Genomic DNA, 26175 nt, shown 5'->3' on the forward strand with positions numbered 1-26175 from the left:
CTATATTAAAAACATTTTCTTCACTTTCAGGATGGTGGGATCATTTTCTATTCAGCAAGTGCTGGTAGACCAGGTGCAGGTGCTAAGCAAGCAGTCGGATCAATTGCTGAAGACAATGGCAACTTCATCACCACCTTCTAAACGACCTGGTAAAAAATCAAGACCACTTATTAATTTAAAATTGTTAAATTCCAAAAATTTCTAAGTTAAAGTGCAGAAATTGTATTTTAGAAGACAAAATACTGCATTTCCATACAGATTTGACAGTTGAGTAAGTGCTTGGTAACAACAGTTAAAGTCCCATACCTACCACTTCTTTTCCTAAAATGTACTGAACAATCCTCTGTTAGTGTCATATATCCAGAATAAAGGAATACTTGATCCAGTCGGCAATAGGTAGTGTGGCAGAATGTTACCAATCACAAAAAAAATTCTGGTAGAAACTAGATAGGCTTGAAGTGTGACACAAGTGAAATATAACATCACTTCTTTGGTTTTTCGGCAACGCCTGTTGATGTAATGGCACTTGACCATTCCATAAAAATCATGTTTTCACTACTCTCTGCCTAGTAAAAGATGAAGAAATTATTTTATTTGAATTGGAGTACATAGCCATTCTTCTTTAGGAACATTGCAGAGTAATTTCCTCACCATTCTCTTAGCTTGACAGTCGGGTGTCCAAGCAACACACCTACTACACTACAATGTTTTTGATAGAAATCAAAGTAAATCGCATCCTCTAGTAACTATGCTAACTCATCCTCACTTAGTAACTCATTACTAGCAGCTTCATCGGTAACCCCACCCAAGTGGAATGGCTATGAAGTGATGAAGCTTCTGAATTTCTTCAAGAGGTTAGAAGACAAGTTATTCAGTGTTTCAGAACTCACTCTTTTGGTTTATATGCCAGTTTTTATTGTTGATGTAGAAATAAATACCATGGAATGGCGCTGCTGTTCTAATAAGCAGGAGCAAATCCTTACAGCTTACACTAAGCTTGTCTGCCCTGTTCTGGACTGTTGGTGTGTGGTGTGGGATTCACATCAGATGGGATGGATGGAAGACATTGAGAAAGTTCAAAGAAGGGTAGCTCATTTTGCATTACTGTGAAATAGGGGAGAGTGTGCCACTGACATAATACATGAATTGGGATGGCAATAATTAAAACAAAGGCATTTTTCATTGCAGAATGATCTCGTGAAATTTCAGTCTCACACTTTCTCCTCCAATTCAGAGAACTTTTTTTTACGCTCACCTACATGGGGAAAAAGTATCATCATTATAAACTGAGAAAGATCAGAGGTGGCACTGAAAGATGTAAGTGCTTGTTTTTCCCATGTGCTGTGTGAGAGTGGCACACACTTAATCGTGAATTACAGAGTAATCGTGTAGCTGCAGATTCATAATGCTCATAAATTTTGTTCCTATCACTATTAAAGACCCTGTATTGCAGTCAAATCAGATGCATGTTATAGGGGTAAGGCAAAATTGTGGAAACACCAACAGAAATGCGTGCTTGAACAAAAATGCAGATGCCAGTGAAGTCTGCAGGTTTCTCTGTTGTCTTAGACTATGAACAGCAACTATGCAATGTCCTCAGGGTTTCGAAGGAGATCACAGCTGCAAAATCAAATTCCGCCCTCCCAAACCCTCTAACTACCAAAACAGCATAAAATGAACTCCATAATCAGGGAAATGTGGAATTTCAAAACCATTTACAAATGATGCAAAAGCTCGTAACAGGAAAAAGTGGTGACAGAGACATAAAACTTGGTCTATGGAGCTATGAAGGAAAGTCATTTGGCCAGATGAGTCTTGTTTCATACAGTTTCCAGCTTCTTACAGAGGCTACGTCCCAAGACTCAAACATGTAAAGTGTTTGGCTATGATTTCGGTACACATATCATTGTATTCCAAGGGTCTAATTGTTACTTGGCAAGCTTTATGTGACAATTTTGGCTGATCATGTCCATCTCATGGTACAATGTTTGGTCCTCAATGGTGAAGATGTGTTCCGAGGTGACTGAGCACCTATTCACACAGCTTGCACACTCCAAGACTAGTTTTGTCAGTGTGAAGGTGGATACACATCTCCTCTGCACCTACAGTCCCAAGATTTCAATACTGTTGAACCTTTGTGGTCTGCTTTGGAGGTAAGGCCGCATGATAGCTATCCATCGATCATAGTTATGTGAACATGCCACAATTTAGGAGGAAGATGATGCCCCTGACAACCATACTGGACTTCAGTTTATCCATTCTGAGATGGCTGGAAACTGTTTTGAATGGAAATGGTTTTTGTACATTGTATTAGGCATGGTAATGTTATACAAAATTATTGTGGCTTTGGAGGCCACTTGTTGACTTACTGCCTGTTGGCTTCTGTCTCCGGTTCTTTGGCCAATGTTTGTGTGACAATTTCCCTGATGTTTCACTAGCACAAGTTGGCGTCATTGTTTGAACTTCACCCTCTATTGCTGTAGTGCAACAATGGGGCCAGAGATTACATGTACGTGTCTCGCACCAACTCCCGAGAACTTTTTCCTGGTCATTTCTGCTGTGGTTCTCCCTGCACTCACTGCAATGTTAGTTCACTGCTGCACAAGAATCTGTGTACCATTACATAGTTACTGTGTGGTGTTATAATAAGAGAGAGGTGTTTCAGTTGTCACTTTTTTAAATAACCCGTGCTCAGAGTTCTCTAATTTTTGTAGTAGCATTAAACAGGTGTGCTCTGACTGCCTTTTTTAAGCCCTAAGAGGTGGCAGATATTGTGTGTTAAGATTCTACAATAATGTCTGTAGGTAATTCTTGTGATCTATGGATATTAATTAAACTGAGGAAATGATGTATAGTGAAGTCAAGTTAATCAAATCGGTCTGTTAGCCCTAGGAAATTCCCTGGTAGGGACAACCACTCTGTAAAGTATACTGTTCAAATCAGTTGTCATACACTCTTTTTCATTGCTTTGAAAGTGCAGTCATTAGTGGCAGAATGGTCATGACTGTTAGTAGAGTATTATAATGCCACCAAAAAGCTATTGAGAGAAAGACTAAATACAATGTCACATAGTGATACAAAGAACAGCAGCATTGGTTTGTGGTGCAGTGGAAGAAAGTATATTTATAAACAAATCACAGGATAAGGTTTGGTGTTATGGTATGGTGCTCATTTCTTGTGGAGGATTGGGCCATTATGTTTAACCTATGGCAGAATGAATAGAAATGATGCAAAAACACATTTGACAGTAGCACCCTTCTTGTAAAGGGCAACAGCTTGAAGACAAGCCTTCCTTGAATCAGCAAATCAATGTTGCTGTCCACAAAATATGTCCCACTGCACCATGAAATTTCTAGACTGACCTCATTGATGCCTTGATTACGGCTGTCAGACATCTCTTACATCAAATAGAGCAACTCTTGTGTGTTAGATACATTTTCCCAACAATTTGGCAACAAGTACTGGAAAAGCTGTGGGAAGAAGGGAAGCAAATTCCACATCCTTTGCATCAAACTTAAAAGGGAAATTCTTCCCTGAAGATAATATACTGTAAAAGAAGCAAGAGGAGATAAACATGTGGCTGGAGTCCCTGATACCAACAGGAGGTGGTGCCCGGAAGCTTTATTGTTGACTCTGTATACACCTTCTAAAATTTCAAAATTGTTATATCCCATCATATTATGAAAATATAGTTAAGATTCTGAAAACTAGTACTTGAACAAACCTCAGTACATATCATTGTGGTGTCTGAAATTTTTCATTACACAAATTTTTTATGTATGTATGTGTATTTAATATATTTATTAATAGGTTTGTTCATTAATAACTCGCCTGCTACCAGTCAAGATGTTCTTTATTTTATTTTTTGCATTACACATTTCAGGAAATGATTCCCATTTTCATGTGCAGTGTGGAAAAAATAAAATAAAGAAAATAGTGTCTGGTAGCAGATCAGTTATTTATAAACAAACATGATGATTTCAGCGTTGCAGGCTTTCAGAACCATTTATAATGAATCAAATCAGTGTATATTTATTACTTTTATCTGATAGAGATTTGGTTACCCCATATTTATCATTTGACTGACGGACTTCTAATTTTCTTCTCCAGGACTTCAGAGTGGAAAAAGAGATACTTTCACCCGCAGTAGTTCTTTCGTCCGCCTGAAGCAGTTTCCTGCATACTTGTGCACAAGAAGCTGTGATGCTTTCCCCAATGTGCTTTTGTTCCTTAGCACTGCACTTACATTTATTCAGGGCTATACACAACAGCTTTCTGTGCTTTACAAGAAGTATGGAATTTCAGTATCGTTATGTGGTGCCCTGATTGTCTTACTGGGTCAAGTTATTGGGTGTTGTATGGGTCTTGTTCTGGGCAGCAAGCCACCTGGATTAATTTTCTTGCTGTGTTGCATTATTTTCATAGCTGTAATAGGTTACCAGATCTGTTTGCAGACAAAAGTTGTGAGAATAAGGCACAGGAAATTGAAAACACATTGATGTGCAAATAAGCAAATGCTTTAATTCTGTATGAATTGTCATGTGTATAGAACAAATAAATACATCATAAATTACATATCAGTGAGAGTAATTAGTGAAAAATGTATAGCTGTTTGTATATTGAGTGTGTTCTCATTCTAGAAATGAGTAATACCTAAATCATAATGTCTTGCATATATTTGACTGTGTTGACGTGATAGCTCCAGGAATTTCCCTGAAGAAACTAGACTGTTGCAAAAATGGTGACTTCATAATTTTAAATACCGGCACTTAAAAAGTGATTAGGTTAGAATACTACAAATGAGGTGCCCAAAGTGCCTTAATATAAAATAAGTGTTTCTGTGCATATATATGTGTGTGTGTCCTTTTTTTTCATAAAATATGCTGATTTGTGTGTAGCAGGTTTGTTTATTGTTAATTGTGAAGCAAATGATGATGCACTTGGTACGAGTGCCGAAATTCCCCTATTAAGACTGAATTATCATAGTTGCTATTTTCTCATACCTCTGCAATAGTACTTAATTATCTGACATGTACAGAATATTGTCTGTGTATCCAGCATTACTGGTAAAATATTTCAAAATCTTGCCATTAAAATATCATGTGTATATTGATCACTGTCAGTACTTGTCTCACATTCTACTAAATTGTACTGTAGTTGATACAACAAACTCTGTACTTGGTAATTGGTCTGAGAAATTTATTTACTGTATGCAGTGAAAAAGCTGTTAATATAGATCACAAATAAAAGTATTTGAGGTGAAAAAAGGTTTGTAAACATTTTCATTTGAAAGTGTCAAAGAACATGTGCAATACAGGCTATTGCTGAGGAATTATGATGTCAGCGATATAATTTAGTTAGTACTGTGATTCATAAAATATTTTATTTGACGACCTGTATAACTGTGCCAAAGTGAAGTATGAAGAAAGTACTAAATTATGTAGCACTTCACTGCATGATAAATGCCTTCACTTATTTAATTTCCTGAGAACTTTTACTTTGTACTTGCATGGAAAATTTGTACATAAAATTTTATGTGATGGTTTTTCATTAAATGACGATTGTTGGAACACTTGGAATAGTGTCAAATAAGTTTAATGAGCAGCATTCCCTTCTTCCTACTCTCTCCATTTCCACGCCATCCATTTCCATGATAACTTTTAGTGTATCAGTCCACCTGTTTGGTGTGTACTCTTCTATAGTCCGTTCTTAAATTGTTCTTCTGATTATCTGTCAGTACAGATATCTCACTATCCAGTCTTCATTCTTCAACTATTACCGTATTAGCCTTTAGCAATATAAAAGAACCAAATATGTAAAAAATCTTCAACAGCTGTAATTATTTTATTCTCTAAGAGTTTTTGTACTGGTTACCATCTTGGCAGGAGACAATAATGTACATCAATTAGTCAAACATATATGGCAACATCAGGTATAACATGTGATGAATTAGTAAAACTGTTCCATAGTGTGTTGTGGTTATTTGATGCTGAGATAGTGTGTGATCATGTTGTCACATTTAGATTGTGTAATTCAACTACAACTGATATTCAATTAAACAATTACTATTTACTGGCTGTAGAGAATGAGTTGAAGAAAGCCTAGAAAATATACATAGCAGTACTTCCATTTTGCACATAAGAACACAAGCTATTTCCTTATTTCTCTGAGTCTGTGGCTGTCAATGAAAACCAGTATTATAATAAAGCAGGACACTTTGTCAGATTTGACAAGGGATTGTCTTAAGCTGATGGACATGATTGCATTCTTGTGGTGTGCTGTAGAAATGGCACAAAATCTAAAATGGAATAACTGAACACTGATTGATATCAGTCTCTTTTACAGTCAGGATGCTACCTGCAGTTTCTTCGTTATCTTCTGATCTTCCTTAGGTTACCTCTTCATCAAAGAAACACCACAGCTTGCAAAAGCTAGATCACAGGTATCATTGTTTTTACTCACCTTCACATTGACTCTAGCAATTTACAAGTTATGTTAATATGTCATTAATTATGAAGAAAATTGTTTTCTTTCCAAAATATCTGAGCCACTTTTGAATATCTCCAGCTTGTATTCACATAGTAAAGTACAGTGTGTAACTACTCCTTCACCAGTGTGTGTGGTACCGACTAATAAAATTCATACTTACTTTATATCATTCTATCCAACCATAGTGAATTGCAAATGGAGAAAGGTAAAGGGCTGCTCCCTCTCCCTGTATCTGATGGCATGACACACTGTTCTCCCTTCATTAAACTCCACACTGCAGCAGCACTCTCTCCAGTGCATGTGTGGGTGTTTAGTCCAAGTCAAGAAGCAGTGCATCATTGAGACTAAGTTAGTACCAGAAATACTAAGAATCATATGAACATTTTGGAATAATATGGACAATTAGCTCCAAAGTGCTACTGGTACTTAAACTATTGTCATTCTGCCATTGCGATAAAATGTAATGGGAATTTCTAGCTCCCTTTTATTGTGAAGTCGGCTGATACTAATAATTTAGTGGCTAAGGGAGAAATGATATGATTGACTGGAGTACCAGCTTACAGAGCCTGTATAGAGAAGTGCAACTATACACAAGTTGGTACAAACATTGTAGCCTTGAGCCCCGCAAACAAATATTTTCCAGAGCCTATTACAGAGTGCTTCAACATAACCTCACCTTTTGGTTCTCGAAAGTGGTGACATGGTCTTGGTGGCATCAGGGAAACATCACATTCACGCTATTCTTCATGTTACGTACTAACAGCATCGTGTAAGATATTAGCAGAAGCCTCAGAATTTCATGCATGATGTGATTACATAATGTTTCCCTTAAAAGATGGTACTAATTCACACACAGATATTAACAATATTTGAAACATGGGAAGAGAATTGGTGTGCATGCCCACATATGGCAACAATTTTTGAAGTATATATAAATAAAATAGAAAGAAACTTCCACATGGGAAAAATATATTAAAAACAAAGATTCCAAGACTTACCAAGCGGGAAAGCGCCGGCAGACAGGCACAATGAACAAACCACCCCCCCCCCCCCCCCACACACACACACACACACACACACACACACACACACACACACACACCCCCCCCTGTGAAATCCTGCTCTCATTTATGGAATGGCACTTTGCTTTTGGAGACCACTTCTGATTCTCGAGCACAACTGTTTGCTGCCTTGCTTCTCCACAGTTACCCTGTTTGTGTCGAGGCCCATAGATCATTGAATTCTTCCCGTGGTGTAATTTACACCTGACTGTTCAACGGTTTTTCTCACCTTTGATAGTGATGCTTCTCTTAAAGATCAAAGCAGGCTATAAAATCACCACAGTCTGGCCATACATTCCAAACCTGATGTAATCATTTCAACCACACTTGAACATCTTGTCGACACCCAGCCAAATGTGTAACATGTGGCAGGGATGCACACGAGGGCGAATATTTGGCTCCTTCTCCCCATTGTATCAACTGCAATGGGGACCATGCTGCCTCCTCCCAGGATTGTTCCACATATCTAGATGAGCAGGCTGTTCAAGAGATTTGGGCAAAGGAAAAATTTCATAACCCAGTAGCTCACAAGTTACTGGCTAGTTGCAAACCATGTGTTCTCCCAGCTGGTACCTACAGTACTGTTCTTGTTACCCCTCACCTCACAAAGGACATGGCCACGCAGACATGCAACCTCAAATTTGGCTCTGAGGTTGTGAAGTCACCCAGTGTCAAGGCAGCATCACTGTGTCCCCCCCCCCCCCCCCCATCCCGCTGTGCAACAATCCGTCAAACTCTCGCCTAAAGGGGCGAAACAACCCACTACACAACTGGCAGGCATTAAAGGACAGAAGGAGTACTCCCGAGAAGACTTCCTCCATCCCTCCAGCCAAACAACACACAAGTCTTCCTCTAACCAGAAGGGCTCGAAGAAGTCTGCTAAAGACAAACGGTCTTCTCCTTCACCAACTCTAAGATCTAGCTGAACGGTGTCTCCACGTGGTCACTTAGCCCAGCCGGCGTCTATCTCACTGGTGTGTACCACCAACCATTTTTCAGCATTCAACTCCACAGGCTGACCACACAAGCACGCCAATGCTTCTGAGGATCCCATCGAGCAGAATCCCCTTCTGTGCCCTGTAGTAGCGACGCTACACCGTATGTCCCTTAGCAGCCTCCGAGTTGACACCCCTACATCTCTTCCTCCTCATGACTGTCCTCCAATGTAATGTTCAGTCTTTGGGCCCACAAAGAGGATTTATGGCTTCTTCTAGCATCGCAGCATCTCCTTGTACTCTGCCTTCAGGAAACAAAATTGTGCCCTCAAGACAGCTTTGAGCTTTCACGTTACTTACCGATTGGTTTTCACCTTCCCCCCTGATGTCGGCATTCCATCTCATGGGGTTGTCGTGCTGCTCATACAGGATGACCTTCATAGCCGACCCATCTCCCTGACTACCCGTCTTCAAGCTGTTGCCATTCGACTTTTCCTTCCCCACCTGACTTTCTCCCTCTGTACCATTTATGTACCTCCGTCCTTTGAGGTCACCAGGGCAGACTTCCTTCAGCTTATTGGGAAGCCACCTCTCTCATTTTTGCTACTCTGTGACTTTAATGCGCATAATCCCCTTTGGGATTCTCCCAGGACCTGCCAGAGAGGTGCCCTTTTGGATGACCTTCTTAACCAACTCAACCTCTTCTGCCTTAACACTGGAGCACCCACTTTTCCTTTCTGACTCCTCACACTCCAGCTTGCCCATCATCTTGACTGGTCTGTTCTTTCAGACACCAACTCGAGCGACCATTTCCTGTGTGCTCTCCAGCTGCTGACTCCTACCCCATCCACATACATGCCCAAATGACAGCTTACTAAGGCTGACAGGCAGCTTTACTTCTCCCTGGTGACCTTTGCAGAACAAGATTTCCCCAGTTGGACTATCTCACTGACGTTATCATTGCTGCTGTAGAATGTTCCATTCCTCGCACTTCCTCTTTACCAAGTTGTGCCCCAGTCCCTTGGTTGACTGAGGCATGCCACGGCACAATTCGCACATGGAGATGTGCTCTCCATGTTTTTAACCACCATTCTACGCTAGAAAACTGCATTCATTATAAACAGATGCGTGCAAAGTGTCGTTGAGTTCTTCGGGATAGCAAAAGAGCTGGTTGGATTTCATTCACTAGTTCTTTTAACAGTTCTTCACCTTCCTCTGTCATGTGGGCCAACCTCTGATGGCTCTCTGGAACCAAGATCCATTCCCCCATTTCCAGCCTGACAGTAGGTACTGAAGTCATTGTAGATCCTGTTGCTATCTCCACCACCTTGGGCCGTCATTTTGAGGAAGTTTCAAGCTCTTCCCACAATCACCCTGCCTTCATCCATCGGAAATGAGTGGAGGAGGCTCAGGCAATACCCTTCTCTTCTCTGAATGGTGAGTGCTACAGTGCCATGCTCTCAGTTCATCCCGGTCCTCCATCCCAGAGCCAGATGCTATCCACATTCAGATGTTGCAGCACCTCTCTCTTGCGAGCATGCACTTTCTGCTTAACACATACAACTGCACCTGGGCTGAGGACTCATTTCCTGGACATTGGCGTGAAGCCACCATCATACCCATACCCATACCCAAACCTGGTAAGGACAAAAACCTTCCTTCTAGCTACTGCTCCATCTCTTACCAGCTACGTTTGCAAGATGATGGAATGTACGATTCATGCCTGGCTGGTGTGGATGCTAGAGTCTTGCAATTTACTCACAAATGCACAGTGTGGATTTAGAGTGCGGCGTTCCGCAGTTGACCATCTCGTTACTTTGTCCACCCATGCCGTGAATGGTTTTCTGTGAATATCCCAGACTGTGGTCATGGTTTTAGATTTGGAGAAGGCTTATGACACCTGCTGGAGAACTGGTAACCTTGGTATTCTTTACACGTGGGGCTTCCGTGGGCGCCTACCTTGTTTTCTTCAGGCATTTTTACAATACCAAGTCTTCAAGGTGCGTGAAGGTTCTGCCTTGTCGGATACCTTTATTCAGGAAAATGGTGTGCCTCAGGGTTCTGTCCTGAATGTCATCCTCTTTGCTATCGCCATTAACTTTACGATGGCCTGTCTCCCGCCATGTGTCTCTGGCTCCCTTTTTGTCAATGATTTTGCCGTCAATTGCAGTTCTCCAAAGACATGTCTCACTGAGCAACATCTGCAGCACTGTCTTGATCATCTTCACTCCTGGAGCATCGCCAATGGCTTTCGCTTTTCCACTGACAAAACCGTCTGAATGAATTTCTGATGGTGCAAATGATTCCTCTCACCATCTCTACATCTTGCGCCTGTTGCCTTTCTGGTCATTGACACTATGAAATTACTGTGGCTCATGCTTGATAGGAAGGTCTCTTGGTCCTCCCATGTCTCTTACCTGGCAGCCTTCTGTATACAGTCCTTCAATCTCCTATGTGCCCTCTATGGTATTTCTTGAAGTGTCTATTGAACCACCCTCCTCCATTTGTGCTGGTCCCTTGTCCACTCAAAACTCGACTATGGGTGCTTTTTTATGCATCTGCACACCCATCCCTTATACACTGTCTCAACACTATCCATAATCATGGCATCCATTTGGCCACAGGCACCTTTCACACCAGCCCAGTTGAGAGTCGGTATGCCGAAGCTGCTGAGTTACCACTGTCCTGCTGCCGTGACTTTCTCCTCAGCAAGTATGGATGCCATTTGTCTGCCATGCATGGCCACCCCTCCTATGCCTCCTCCTTTGATAATCAGTATGGGGCTTGCCCCTCTTCTCTGTTACCTCCTGGAGTCCTCTTTCGCCATTTGCTACAGCGGCTTAACTCCACGCTACCTGCAACTTTCCAAGTGGGTGTGAAGTGGCCTATGTTAACCTTGGCCTTCATTCACTTCCTAAGGACACTACTCCAGCCTCGGTCTAACACCTTCAGTTTCACAACCTTTGCATGGAACTTAGTGATGGTACCTTTGTATACACCGATGGCTCTTTGACTGACCATGGGGTCGGGTGTGCCTTCGTCATTGGCAGTTGTGTCTCTCGATATCGGCTTCCGGCACACTGCTCAGTATTTACAGCTGAGCTCTTCACCCTGTATTAATCCACGGAATACATCCGGCGACACAGCCTTTACAATTTGTTCTCTGCTCAGACTCACTCATTGCCCTTGAAAGTCTATGTGCACTGTACACTGCCCATCCCTTGGTGCAGCAGGTCCAGGAAAATGGTCACTTGCTCACTCTTAGTGGAGCCAGTCTCATGTTTCTGTGAGTTCCTGGTCATGTCGGTCTGCCAGGAAACAAGGCTGCTGATGCTGCTGTCAAGGCTGCAGTCCTCGTACCTCAGCCTGTGAGTACCTATATTCCCTCTGATGATCTCTGCGTTGCCGTCTGTCAGGAGGTGATGCCCCTTTGGCATCGCCAATGGTCCTCCCTTCACAGGAATAAGCTTCGACTTATTAAGCCTGTCCCTGTGCCTTGAACGACCTCCTCTCAGCCCTCCCACCAGGAGGAGATAATTTTAACTTGGCTGCATATTGGGCACTCTCTTTTCAGCCATTGTTATTTGCTCAGTGGCGCTGCCCCATCACGTTGTATGCATTGCGCCCAAATTTGAACTGTGCGCCACTTCCTGCTGGAATCCCCCTTTTTTTTACCAATTTACATTCCAGTTTGGGTTTGCCATCTGATTTATCAGCCATTTTAGCAAATGACGTGTGGGCTGTTGACCACGTTTTATGTTTTATCCACCAAAGCAATATGATGAAGGCCATTTAATTTTTAATTTTGGACCTCCGTTTTTGTATGCCATTTTTTAGCCCTTTTTTCACGTGCCTTTTTTAGCTGTCTCATATTCTGCCCATTGGGATTGTGTTCTATAGTTCTGACTTGGGTGCATATTACCCAGTTGTTTTTTGCACCCTAAAACAAATCAAACAAACAAACAAACCAACCAACCAACCATCTAGAAATGTATTAGTTGCATACCTGTTCAAAATGAGATGTAAATTTCCATACACTTTTAAGAATCTGCAAGCTGTCAGTGTGGGCGATGGTAAAAGGAACCAATAATTAATTTAATTCATGTTATTGAGTGCAACATGTATGCCTACTAACTCTTAGCAGCTACCTACGTCAGTCTCACCACAAGATCAACTACTTTTAACTGCAACAAATATACCACTACCAACACTACCAATTGAATTTAGTCTGTTTAACTGAATTTAGTCTGTCTCTCTTAGACCATTAGCAGTGGTGGTTCATCCCCATCAAAATATTCGCATCTGAGAGATCGTTACAACGCATGAAGATTTTAAATTTAAAATCTCCCATTTGCCTGCCTATCTGGAGGATAATTATTGCTCCCCATCCACATCTACAGTCATGACTGAAACTGGCAGTCAGCTTCATGAGCTCAGATCAACGCATGTGCAAAATCCTGTGTGAATTGACATAGTGAGCAAGGGAGTAACTCATATTTCCAACACAACATGGAATTTTCAACCCAGAACTGTGCAAGTTACGTATGAAAAGTCAGTCACTTGTAGAATTCCTGGAGAAAACTGAGCATACATCTTGACAAACCACTAGAATTACTCAAGCTGCAGGGCACTGTATGAAATTAAGGCACCCAGAATTTCAGTTTTGCTTGTCCGTATTAAATCATAATGTGGCACACATTGCTATATTTTACAGTCGATTATGAAAAATGAGTAGTTGACCCATTGACTGTACAACAAGGGGTCAGACGTTTCGAAACTGATTCCAAGGTAGCATCATTGACAGGATTTCCACATCCAGAAAGCTGCTGCATCCTGCGAAGTGACTGAGAAATTAATTCCAAAAATTGTTGTTGCAAAAAAAGTAGAGATAAAATTATCACTCAGGTTGCTGAACACTTTCACTTTACAGGGCACCTTTTTGCTGCAAATTTATTTAATTCTGAAAAGTTTGTCTTGTATTCAAGTCAATTTCCACAAATGTTGCTGCAGAGGTCTTGCAAAATATATTACTTCCTTGACTGTAATAAGCTGAGAACAGAATTTCAGATACTATACATGAGGAATGAGTTTGGAACTCTCACAGGTGCTTTTCCACTTCTTGTTCAAAAATAATTGGCAGAGGCCTTTCAGTGAAATGATCAAACTCCTCAAAGTGATAGTTACCATGTTGGTGACATCATCTAAGGCACAGTGATCTTAGAGAATAAAAGCTGTTCTGCAAAATACTGTGTCTCAGGAGTGGCTAATAGCAGTAATAGTGCTCTCCAATGAGAAAGGTTTCATACACAGTGCCATAGACTTCAATGAATGCTTCAGTAACAGAGTCTCTGCTCTTAATCAGTGGAGAATTGAATTTTTCATACAAACATTCATCATACATTAAGCGTATTTTTATATATTATTAGCTTTTTATGTTAGTTATTAGGAACTTTGTAAACCATCTTTCAGTGAACACCCATGGAAAAACTCAACAAACTGCCACTGGTCCTTGGTAAAAACTTCAGCAGAATTTATCTACAACTTTAGTCAGCTTTCAGTACCTATAAGGATTATTTCTTTCAGTGCTTTGCACAAGTACATGGATCTCTGTTTCTTTTCTAAGAAAGCTATGATAATGTGCAATGAGGGGTAGTATCATGTAGACAAGGTATAAAAGAGCTGTCACTTGTGCTCAGGTGGTTCGTGTAAAATGGTTGGCGACATGATTATGGACGCATGACAGGAATTACCAGACTTTGAATATGGAATGGTAATTGTAGCTAGACATATGGGACATTCCATTTTACAGATTGTTAGGGAATTGAATATTCTGAGATCCACAGTGTAAAGAGTGTGCCAAATATACCAGATTTTATGCATTACCCTCTCACCAAGGACAAGGCAGTGGCCGATGGCCTTCCTTAGCGACCGAGAGCAACAGTGTTTGATCGAGTTGTCAGTGCTGACATACAAGCAACTCTGGGTGAAATAACCCCAGAAATCGATGTGGCATGTACAACGAACATATCCGTCAGGACAGTGTGGCAAAATCTGGCATTAATGGGCTTTAGCAGCAGATGGTCGATGCAAGAGCCTTTTCTAACAGCATGACATTGCCTGCAGTGCCTGTCCTGGGCTTTTGACCATAGATGACCCTAGGTGACTGGATCCTAAATGATTAGAAAACTCTGGCCTAGCCAGATGAGTCCCAATTTCACTTGCTAAGAGCTGATGATAGGGTTCAAATGTGGCACAGGCTCCATGAAGCCATGGAGACAAGTTGTCAGCAGGGCACTTTCCAAGCTGGTAGTGGCTCCATAATGTTGGGGCTGTATTCATATGTATCATTGACTGGAAATGGTTATGTTTGGCTACTTAGAGTCCACTTGCAGCCATTCATGGACTTCATAGCCCCAAACAATGTTTGAATTTCCAGCGGGCCACTAGGAGGTTTGAAGAACATTCTGGACAATTTGAGCAAATCTATTTGCCACCCAGATCACTCAATATGATTCCCATTGAACACTTATGAGACATATTGAGGGGGCAGTTTATGCACAGTATCCTGCACTAGCAACACTTTCATAATTATGGAGACAGCATGGCTCAGTATTTCTGCAGGGGGCTTGCAATGATTTGTCAGGTTCACCCAACATTGAGTTGCTGCACTACATTGGGCACAGGAGGTTCAGCACATTATTAGGAGATAACCCATGACTTTTGTCACCTCAGCGTATGCTGATTAAACAGTGCATTTAGTTTTTCTAAAAACCATTATCATGAAAAGATATTAATGACTGATCATTTTATTACAGGGCAGAATGGGGAATTTTGTCTGATACAGTCAGTCATGTTGAATGTATGGATATATATATTGCACCTGGGATCTATGACTTGAATCTTACAGTAACATGTTTTAAGTTTCTAAATTAATGAACTTATCGGATAATTATTATTGACGTCTGCATCTACCTACAATTGCTGTTGACTTTTGGATCATTATATCTGTTTAATTCCCAAGTTTGACACTACACTTTTGTTGCCCTAAATTTTCTGGACCATACAACACCCTTAATCAATGAATTAAAACACTAGTTAAGAAAATGCATAATTAATCACAATTTCAAATATGGCAGTTGTACTCATAAACAGATAATTCACAACATAGTAATACAAAGTAGTTCTGTAAACCTTTTAAATTTATTAGGTAACTACCTATCTTGTAAAACAAATTATTGTCTGAACATATAGCTCCTCTACTTAATTAAATTTCAACGAAGTAATTTTGTGGACAAATATATAGTTTCCTAAATCTAAAAATATATAAATATCCCCACCAGCCCAAAACTCTTGTCTGTGTTCCAAAAGCACACAAGCAACATCTATGTGAAAGTCATGAGCAAGCTTGTACACAATTAATACCTCGATGATATTTTGCTCCCCACATTCACACAATCATCAACTTTGTAGTATCTTGTACTACTTGTTATCAAGTTCTTTGAGTCAGTCTGGGAGTAAGTTGCATGCCAGCTGTGTCTCGCTATTTTTGTATCAACAACATGGACATGTATTTATTTCTATAAAGTTTATCATTTTCAATGACAGTGTAATTGAAAGGCAACTCTGATAGTCAACTGTGGGACTTCATACATGAAAGTGTACAGTAGATAATCTGCAGCTGTCACACTGATTAACACGATGTTGAAAGTATCTGCCTGTGAAAAACATGTAATGCGAGAACTAAAACTGGCCATCATATTGCTAATAGTGACAATAAATGTGGAACAAGTCACATTAATTAAAAACTGTGTGGTATACCATATTAGAATATTTCCCATAAAGCCAGTTCTATGACAATCCAATAAATTTTCTCTAATGAGGTACAAGACTACTTTACGCAGGTAGGTAATCTTTCATAGTGCCAATATACAGGGTGGTCCATTGATTGCAAAATAAGCACCAAACGAAAAAACTACAAAGAACGAAACTTGTCTAGCTTGAAGGGGGAAACCAGATGGCGCTACGGTTGACCCACTAGATGGCACTGCCATAGGTCAAATGGATATCAACTGCATTTTTAAAAATAGGAACCCCCATTTTTATTACATATTCATGTAGTATGTAAAGAAATATGAATGTTTTGGTTGGACCACTTTTTCACTTTGCGATAGATGGTACTGTAATAGTCACAAACATATGGCTCACAATTCTAGATGAACAGTTGGTAACAGGTAGGTTTTTTAAATTAAATGCGGAACGTTGGACATTTGAAAATTTTATTTTGGTTGTTCCAATGTGATACCCGTACGTTTGTGAACTTATCATTTCTGAGAATGCATGCTGTTACAGTGTGATTACCTGTGCATACCACATTAATGCAATAAATGCTCAAAATGATGTCTGTCAACCTCAATGCATTTGGAAATATGTGTAACGACATTCCTCTCAACAGCGAGTAGTTCACCTTCCATAAAGTTCGCACATGTATTGACAATCCTTCAACTTTCCCCACAGAAAGAAATCCAGGGACATCAGATCCGGTGAACGTGCGGACCATGGTATGATGCTTCAGCAACCAATCCACCTGTCATGAAATATGCTATTCAGTACCACTTCAACCGCATGCGAGCTATGTGCCAGACATCCATCATGTTGAAAGTACATTGCCATTCTGTCATGAAGTGAAACATATTGTAGTAACATCGGTAGAAAATTACATAGGAAATCAGCATACACTGCACCATTTAGATTGCCATCGATAAAATTGGGGCCAATTATCCTTCCTCCCATAATGCCGCACTATACATTAACCTGCCAAGGTCACTGATGTTCCACTTGTCACAGCCATCGTGGATTTTCTGTTGCCCAATAGTGCATATTATGCCAGTTTACGTTACCACTGTTGGTGAATGTCGCTTCATTACTAAATAGAAAGCGTGCAAAAAATCTGTCATCGTCCTGTAATTTCTCTTGTACCCACTGGCAGAACTGTACACAATGTTCAAAGTCATCGCCAAGAAATTCCTGGTGCATAGAAATATGGTACGGATGCAATCGATGTTGATGTAGCATTCTCAACACCAACGTTTTTGAGACTCCCGGTTCTCGTGCAATTTGTCTGCTACTGATGTGTGTATTAACTGTGACAGCAGCTAAAACACCTACTTGGGCATCATCATTTGTTGCAGGTCATGGCTGACATTTCATATGTGGCTGAACACTTCCTGTTTCCTTAAATAATGTAACTATGTGGCGAACGGCCCAGACACTTGGATGATGTCATCCAGGATACTGAGCAGCATACATAGCACACAACCGTTGGGCATTTTGATCACAATAGCCATACATCAACACAATATCGAACTTTTCTGCAATTGGTAAATGATCCATTTTATTACGGGTAATGTATCACGAAGCAAATACCATCCGCACTGGTGGAATGTTATGTGATACCACATACTTATATGTTTGTGACTATTACAGCGCCATCTATCACAAAGCAAAAAAAGTGGTCCAACTAAAACATTCATATTTCTTTACGTACTACATGAATATGTAATAAAAAATGGGGGTTCCTATTTTTTAAAAATGTAGTTGATATCCATTTGACCTATGGAAGTGCCATCTGTTTCCCCCTTCAAGCTAGACGAGTTTCGTACTTTGTAGTTTTTTCGTTTGATGCTTATTTTGTGAGATATTTGGCCTGGTCACTCTCAATGGATGGCCCTGTATATGTATAATGCTCATGAACTACAAATGAAAGGAACTTTCCAGGCTGAAGTTTTGTATAAGTTTGTAGTGAAATGAATTTCTTTATTGGTTATCAGTTCACCATATGCTGACAATACAGATACTTTCAACCAACTCAGTTTATCAGTTAATGGAAAAATTCATGTAGTTTGCATTGAGATTCCATTTAATATGTTGATAAACTGTATATTAAGCTTTCCAATCCCTTTTCTACAGTACTAGCCTATGAAAAGAACATGAACCATCACATGCACACTGGGAAACCATCATTCCCAAGCCTGGCCAATACCTTACTTTTTGTGTGATGTGGCCAAGACAGAAATTGACCACCTAAAGGAACTAAATGTCATCACAGCCATTTTGTCCAGGTTCCAAACATCTCCATTAGCTGTTTTTAGAAAGGCAATGGCCTACTTAATGTGTATGGGGACTTCAAAGCAGTAAATGCCCAAGTTGTGTGGATACATTTCACATTCCTTGATTAGAAGATGAATGCTTCACTACAACTAATTTGTCTGATGATCATCTGCAACTCACCCTGCAACCACAGCCCAGACAGCTTCTAGCTTAGAACACACCATTCAGTTTGTACCAATACTTGAGTCTACCTTTTGTAATTTCCAGTGATTTCACTACTTTTAGCTGCGCGGGATTAGCTGAGCGGTCTAAGGTGCTACTGCAGTCATGGACTGTGCAACTGGTCCCAGTGGAGGTTCAAGTCCTCCCTCGGGCATGGGTGTGTGTGTGTGTTTGTCGTTAGGATAATTTAGGTTAAGTAGTGTGTAAGCTTAGGGACTGATGACATTAGCAGTTAAGTCCCATAAGATTTCACACACATTTGAACAGTTTTGAATTTCACTACTTTTCAATGCTGTTTAGAATAGCTAATGTGCAAAGTTCTGGCTTGTTGCAGTTATCTGGATGACATAATTGTTATGGGAGTGAATACACATGAATGTTTACAGAATCTTCACAATCAACTTACAGCATTACAGGAGGGCCCAAAAAACAATCTTAATGTTATGTAAATTGAAGGTGGAAGGGGAAGAAAGGAAAGGGAAGGAATGGAAAGGAAAGGGACTACTGATGTCATCTGCAATGGAACATTATGTGGAATCAGGGGCAATGAGTGAAAATGTGTGCTGGGCTGTGATTTGAATGTGGGATCTCCTGCTTACTAGGCAGTTGTGTTAACCACCACACCATCCAGACACAGTGTTTATCACAATGCGTGGACTATCTTGGCACAACTTTAGGCCAACCCCCATTCCTACCTACCACCACTCATCCAGTCCCTATCCATGTCCTCCACACTTGCTGCTTTGAGATTTCTGCAAGAGGTCAGATGTAATTTTGCATCCACACTGAAAGTGGTGGGTTTTTTGCCCATTGAAACCACGTGCATGAAAGAACGGACACCACACATCCATATAATCTTAAGATGGTTAGTTCTTTCAACAGTTGGTGGACTATCTTGGTTTTTAGTCAGTAAGAAAGGTATTCCACCTACTTATCAGCACTTACGAGCCCTTGGCAGCATGCCTCCTCTTCACAGTCTCAAAGAACTGCAGTTATTCTTGGGAATGATCAGTTACTAACTGATCTGAGAGACAAGGGAGCTAAATTTATATGGTTTCAGAGTGTGGTAAGGCATTCTGCACCCTTAAATAGGTACTCTAGAGAACACCTTACTTAGTCCCACACTATTCAGGATTCCAGGAAAACCATTAACTCTAGCTGCAGATGTGTCTTAGTATGATATCAGTACAGTTTTATTATCACTGTGAATGAGATGGGTGTAAATATCCCAGTGCATTTGTGTCAAGTACTCTGAACTCAGCTCAGCAAAACTACAGTCAGACAAAAAAGTAGGCATTGGTTGTATCTATGATGTTTGAAAGTTCCATAGAAATATACATGAGGTAAGTTTTCATTTAGTGTCAAACCACAAGCCAGTGTTGGTGTTTTTTTCAGTCATCAGATGTCACTACAAGATAAAACAGTAAGCATTGGGCCCTCTTCCTTTCAGCTTACAATTATCATACTCTACGCAAACCTACCAGTGATCATGCCAATGCAAATGCCTTGTATAGGCACCAAGCTGGTTCAGATACATGCCACTCTGTGGAAGATTTCTTGATTACCAATCAGTAATCAGCAAAACAAAAAAAGGATCCACCCCTTTGGCAGGTTCTAGAGTGGATGAGATTAGACTGGCCTGCATGGGCTACCCCAATATTGGGAACTTCTTTTTCATGAGGCAGTGTCTGACAGTCTGAGATGGCATGCTACTCCTTGGTATGGCAGATGAATTCCACTGGATAGTAGTTCCACCTACAGTATGTAGCAAAGTGATTTCACTACTTCATGCAGTACACCAGAATATCACTTGAATGGAGACGTCAGCCACTAACAGTGCACAAAGAAATTGAATGCCTTTATACATGCATGTTCAAAATGTGCACCTCACCAGGCTGGTCCTCCTAAGATCCATTTCCTGTGGACCCAATCATCTGATCTTTTGGAAAGTGTAAATGTTGAATTCGCAGGACCTTTTTAGAATCTTATCTAGCTTTTAGTGCTAAATGCTATTTCTAAGTTCCCCTGTGTAATGTGAATGTATACAACAAAAGCAGAAACAACAGTCAAGGTATTAACACACATTTTCACCATTTTGGGCCTTCCCATGCAATGCTCATGGACATCCAAGTTTATGAATTTTTGAGACCAAAATGGAATTCAGCACATCTGTATTGCTCCTTCCCACCCTCAGTCCAATGAAGAGGTTGAGTAAATGGCCCACAATTTGAAAGAAAACCTAGAGCTTATGAGACTAAATTTTGCCTGTTGTACACTTACAATGACTGCAATGAGTGTTAAATTGCAAAGTTTGGTTGCAGCAAGAAGTGCCACCATGTCTATCAAATTGCAATGCCAAGTTGCACTTTGGCTCTCTATTTGTTGGTAAACTTTGTGACAACTGTCTTTCAGTTTTTACTGTTGCCAACTCTAGTGATTTAACAGTGGTAGCATTGTAGTAGCACAGCAAACTCATGTTGTGTGTGTCAACTGAAAAATAAACAGTGTAACATGTGTGTCTAAATAAGAACAACTCTACTATATGCTTTCACATAACCTTGTTACTTCCATGTGTAATTAGTACAATAGCTGCTGATTATCAGTGCACATGCATGCCTGAAGTGGCATCAGGCCCTTACTATAACTTTGCACTCAGCACAGGTCGACAGGGCGAACGAGAGAGAGAGAGAGAGAGAGAGAGAGAGAGAGAGAGAGAGAGAGAGTGTGTGTGTGTGTGTGTGTGTGTGTGTGTGTGTGTGTGTGTGTGTGTGTGTGTGTGTGTGTGTGTGTGTGTGTTTGTTGGATGCAGTGATGGATTAGCGTGTGACGATAATGGAAAATGAAGAAAGCCTGTGCTGGGATTAGCCGTAATTAGATATGTATCACGAAGGCAGTGGCTGTCTCCTTTTTTGTGTTTTGAGAAGAATATAGGTTCGTAATTAGTAAAACTGTGTTGGTGTTCCTTATTACCAGACATTCAGTATTATAGTATTGAACAGAACGAACTGGAAAGTAACAACTTCCATAGCAGTCAATTCCGATTACCAGCTCCATTAGGTTCATGGTCATGTTAATAATAAATATTGGGCTGCTATTCGATCAGATCAGGTCGGCATAATAAATGGAGGTGTTACACCCCCCCCCCCCTCCTCCTTTTCTACAGAGCAGACTATGGCGTCTGAAATCACTACAATTTTTTTTTTTTTTTTTTTTTTTTATTTTTTTTTTTTTTTGTAGCGATGTAATAACAGTATCTGCATAGGCATCTGCAAAGGGGGACAATAGGGGGCAGAGGTACAGATTATTTATTCATTTAGTAAGTGGATAAATGTCAGTTCTATGTGATATATGTTTTTGTGCCATGTATTGAGTTTAGCCTCTATGCCTTGGCTTGCCTCAAAACTGTCCAACTTAGCGTTATAAAAAAATTCTGAATGTTTGATCCCTTTTCCTCAAAAAAATTCTGTGAACAACCATGAATATGCCTAATACACTGAAGAGACAAAGAAACTAGTACACCTGCCCAACATTGCGAGCATGCAGAAGTGCCACAACACAGTGTGGCATGGACTTGACTAATGTCTGATAAAATGCTGGGGGAGATTGACACCATGAATCCTGCAGGGCTGTCCATAAATCCATAATAGTACAAGGGGTGGAAATCTCTTCTGAACAGCATGTTTCAAGTAATCCAAAATATGCTCAATAATGTTCATGTCTGGAGAATCTGGTGGCCAGTGGAAGTGTTTTAACTCAGAAGAGTGTTCCTGGAGCCACTCTGTAACAATTCTCAAAATGTGGGGTGTCGCATTGTCCTGCTTGGATTGCCCAAGTCTATCAGAACGCACAATGGACATGAAGGGATGCAGGTGGTCAGACAGGATGCTTACGTACATGTCACCCATCAGAGTCGTATCTAGACTTATCAGGGGTCCCATATCACTCCAACTGCACATGACCTACATCAGGGCTTCCCAACGTGTGATCTGCAGACCCCTTAGGAGTCCGCCGGCTCCTTCTAGGGGGTCCGTGGCCACCTTTCACCAAATTGTGTAAAATAATGAGTAAAATTATTGAACAAAATTGTCAAAATCATCACTTTTTTTCATGTGAAAAACATGTGTACTTTTACTTCAGGTCGTATTCCCAAGCAGCCTTTGCAGTTCCTAAGTCAGAACGCATACACAATTTAGTGCCAGAGAATGTGGCTTCTCTGATCGACTGTTTCACAACAATACGGGAGTTGTTTGTGCGCCAGCTCATGGCGCTTGATGCGCTGAAACCTTTTACGCATGCACGGAGCAAGCTTTGTGGACCAATCACAGTGCTCGCTGGCATGTATGTGGCCCCAGGCATCATTAAATGTTAACCTTGCTTTGTCAGTGCAGTACCTATTTCATAAGTCAATTTTTGACCAGTTTATTACTTCTAACATGGATCAGTCACGCAAGTCAGGATCATTGAAGAAGGGTACAGTTTCTCCATCACCTTCACAACAAGGGAAGTTTCCAGTTGAAATGAATGAGGAGGGAGGACGACCAAAGGAAGAACAATCACAAGAAGCTCCACAGCCAGATTTATTATGTGAAAATGCTGCAAGTACTCCATTGGTTGCAATATCTTGTGGAAGTGGAATAACCAAGAAGCGTAAGTACAATGAAAGCTATTTAGAAATGGGCTTTATGGAGAGAAAGGAGGGTAAAGCTCAGTGTGTAATTTGTGCATGAGTCCTGAACAGTTCAATGGTTCCAGTTAAATTGCATCGTCATTTTGAAGGTACTCACCTGGACTTCCAGGCTAAAGACATCAATTTTTTCAAAAGGAAGAGTGCTGAACTAGCTCCTTCTCAGCATCGCATGGAAACTAATGCAAAAACAATTAATGAAAATTCATTAAAAGCTTCATTCTTGATTAGTTATTGAGTGACAAAAATAGGCAAAGCTCATACCATTGCAGAAAATCTCATAAAGCTGTGTGATAATGATAATGTTTCTTGCATGCTAGACAAAAAGGTAGTAAATCTTGTATCTTTGGTGCGATTATCAAACAATACTGTCGAGGTGCATTGCTGACATGTAAAATGATGTGAAAGACACTTGTTTCTTGCATCCAACACAGTTAATTTTATCTGCAGGTAGATGAATCCAGTGATGTTGCAGGATTAGTGATTTTATTGGCTTTTGTCCATTATGAATATTCTGGATGTTTTGAGGAGGACTTCTTATTGTGCAGACCACTACCTGCCAACACAACAGGTGCTGAAATATTCCATCTATTGGATTATTTTTTAAAGACTAACAAAGTTTCATGGTCTAATTGCATAGATGTGTGCACAGATGGTGCAAAAGCTATGATGGGTCACTACAGTCTGAGCAATAACTAAAATAAAAGAAAACGGCAAGAATTGCAGCAGTAGTCATTGTGCTCTCCACACATACGCTTTAGCCACAAAACAAATGCCTCTTTCATTCAAGAAAGTTTTAGATGAATCCATTCAAATCATTAACTACATAAAATCAAGGCCGTTGAAGTCAAGACTTTTCACAATACACAGAAGTGAGGGGGCTCTCATGTGGGAATGCACTCTCTCAGTTGTACGAATTAAGATTGGAAGTCTTAGCTTTCCTTTTGGAGCATAACACCAAATTAGCAGACCTTATTAATGACAAAAATTGGCAGTGTATAATTGCCTATTTGTCTGATATTTTCTCCAAAATGAATGAAATGAATATTTCACTCCAAGGGTAAAGTGAAACAAAGGTCACTGCTATCGACAAAGTTCAAGCATTCAAGAGGAAAATCAATTTTTGGACAGAGAGTGTTGAGGAGGGGGAGATTGAGTGTTTTCCTCTTCTCAAGGAGTTTTTGAAAAACAAAACATTGGCGCTTGGAAAGAATTTGTTTATCCAAATCCTGGAACATCTCCGAAGCTTGATGTCATTGTTGGAGCATTATTTCCCTACAGCTGAAGATGAGAAGCTGCAGAAATACAAATGAGTAGTCAACCCATTCACTGTATCCAAAAAGCCGAACATTCTGTCATCAAATGAATATGAGTTGTTGATAGAAATTGCCGCAGACCCTACCTTGAAATCAAGTTTTGACATTGACGGTTACTCACACTTTTGGATAACAAGAAATACTACCCCCTTGTTGAAAAGGCAAAACATGTACTACTTCCGTTTGCCACAACATAAATGTGTGAATCTGGATTTTCAATCTATGCTGCCCACAAAACTAAGTACCGAAGCTGTCTAGATCCAGAATTAAAAATCCATCTCCAGTTGTCAAGAACTGAACCCAACTTTTCAAAATTGTGTCAGCAGAAGCACCCTCAACCATCACATTAGGATTCCATTATTATTCCTACAAACTCATCTATAGTAAAGAAGAAAGCATTTTTCTTCATAGATGCTCAGTGAATGTACCTGAACTATAGCTCTATAGGAATTTTGTTTCTGTCTTCTATCATTTACAAAATAATTATTAATTGAATTCTGTTGGCATTGATGTTTTTGTTACGAAAATCAAAATGATCTCCAAAGCTAATTTCTTTTCTGTATAATATATTCCATCCTCTCAGTTAAAAATATGGCCTGCCCATACTTCAATTACAATTACTTTCTATTACTCTGACACTATATTGTGGCAACTGGCTGCGAGTGCAAACAAATGAGGACTTTTCACGTGCCACCTTGTAAAAGGTAAACCTCCTCTGCCAGAATTGTTTCCTTTAAGAAAAAAAAATTCTTACATTCTGTGAAATGCTTTGCCTTCTTATATAGAAATAAAAGAGTCTGTTTGTTTTCCTAATTTGTTTACAGTCGAGGCTGACTGCCACGATATAGTGTCCAAATAGTAGTTGAAGTTGTCAGCTGTGGCTAAACTGTTGCCATGCCAGCTACCAACTGACAGTACACTGTTGCAATGCTGCCTGCTAGCTGCCAGCTATGGACTGACAGCTGCCGTTCGGTAGATACGCAAAGGTGTAAAAATAACTAGACTTTCCGAGCTGTTTACATGGGCACAAAAATCGATTGTGGAACTGGGAAACAGCATTATAAAAGCAGATTTCCAGAATCAATTTTGAAGTGTTTACGTGACCAACCAAAAGCGGAACTGGGACATCGGCTTACAAAATCTGGTTTTGGAAATGCATGTAAACAGGGTGAATGTATTCCCACACATTGCACAACAGATGTCACAATAGTCCTTTAAAGGCAATTCCTTGGCCTCTTTTCTTTCGTGATGTGTTTGTATCCCAAATCATGGGTCTGCCTCTTTTCTTCACAGCTGAAGCACTAGCTTGTCAACAGCGAACAGTTTGGACGTGACATTGATTGCTCTTGGAGGAAGGCAGC

The 26175-nt window shown here is 40.3% G+C and overlaps 1 protein-coding gene across 1 annotated transcript in view; it reads left to right on the forward strand.

The window, feature by feature from the left end:
- The window catches only part of LOC126297441 (uncharacterized), a 58001-nt gene extending 52422 nt beyond the window's left edge, over nucleotides 1-5579 (forward strand). The window contains exons 2-3 of the mRNA XM_049988288.1: nucleotides 31-149; nucleotides 4111-5579. Of these exons, the coding sequence (XP_049844245.1) occupies nucleotides 31-149; nucleotides 4111-4499 (508 nt within the window). The 3' untranslated portion in view covers nucleotides 4500-5579. The remainder of the gene's footprint in view (nucleotides 1-30; nucleotides 150-4110) is intronic.
- The last annotated feature ends 20596 nt before the right edge of the window (nucleotides 5580-26175 follow it).

Source organism: Schistocerca gregaria, chromosome X (genome assembly GCF_023897955.1).
Source record: "Schistocerca gregaria isolate iqSchGreg1 chromosome X, iqSchGreg1.2, whole genome shotgun sequence".
Classification (NCBI taxonomy): Eukaryota; Metazoa; Arthropoda; class Insecta; order Orthoptera; family Acrididae; genus Schistocerca; species Schistocerca gregaria.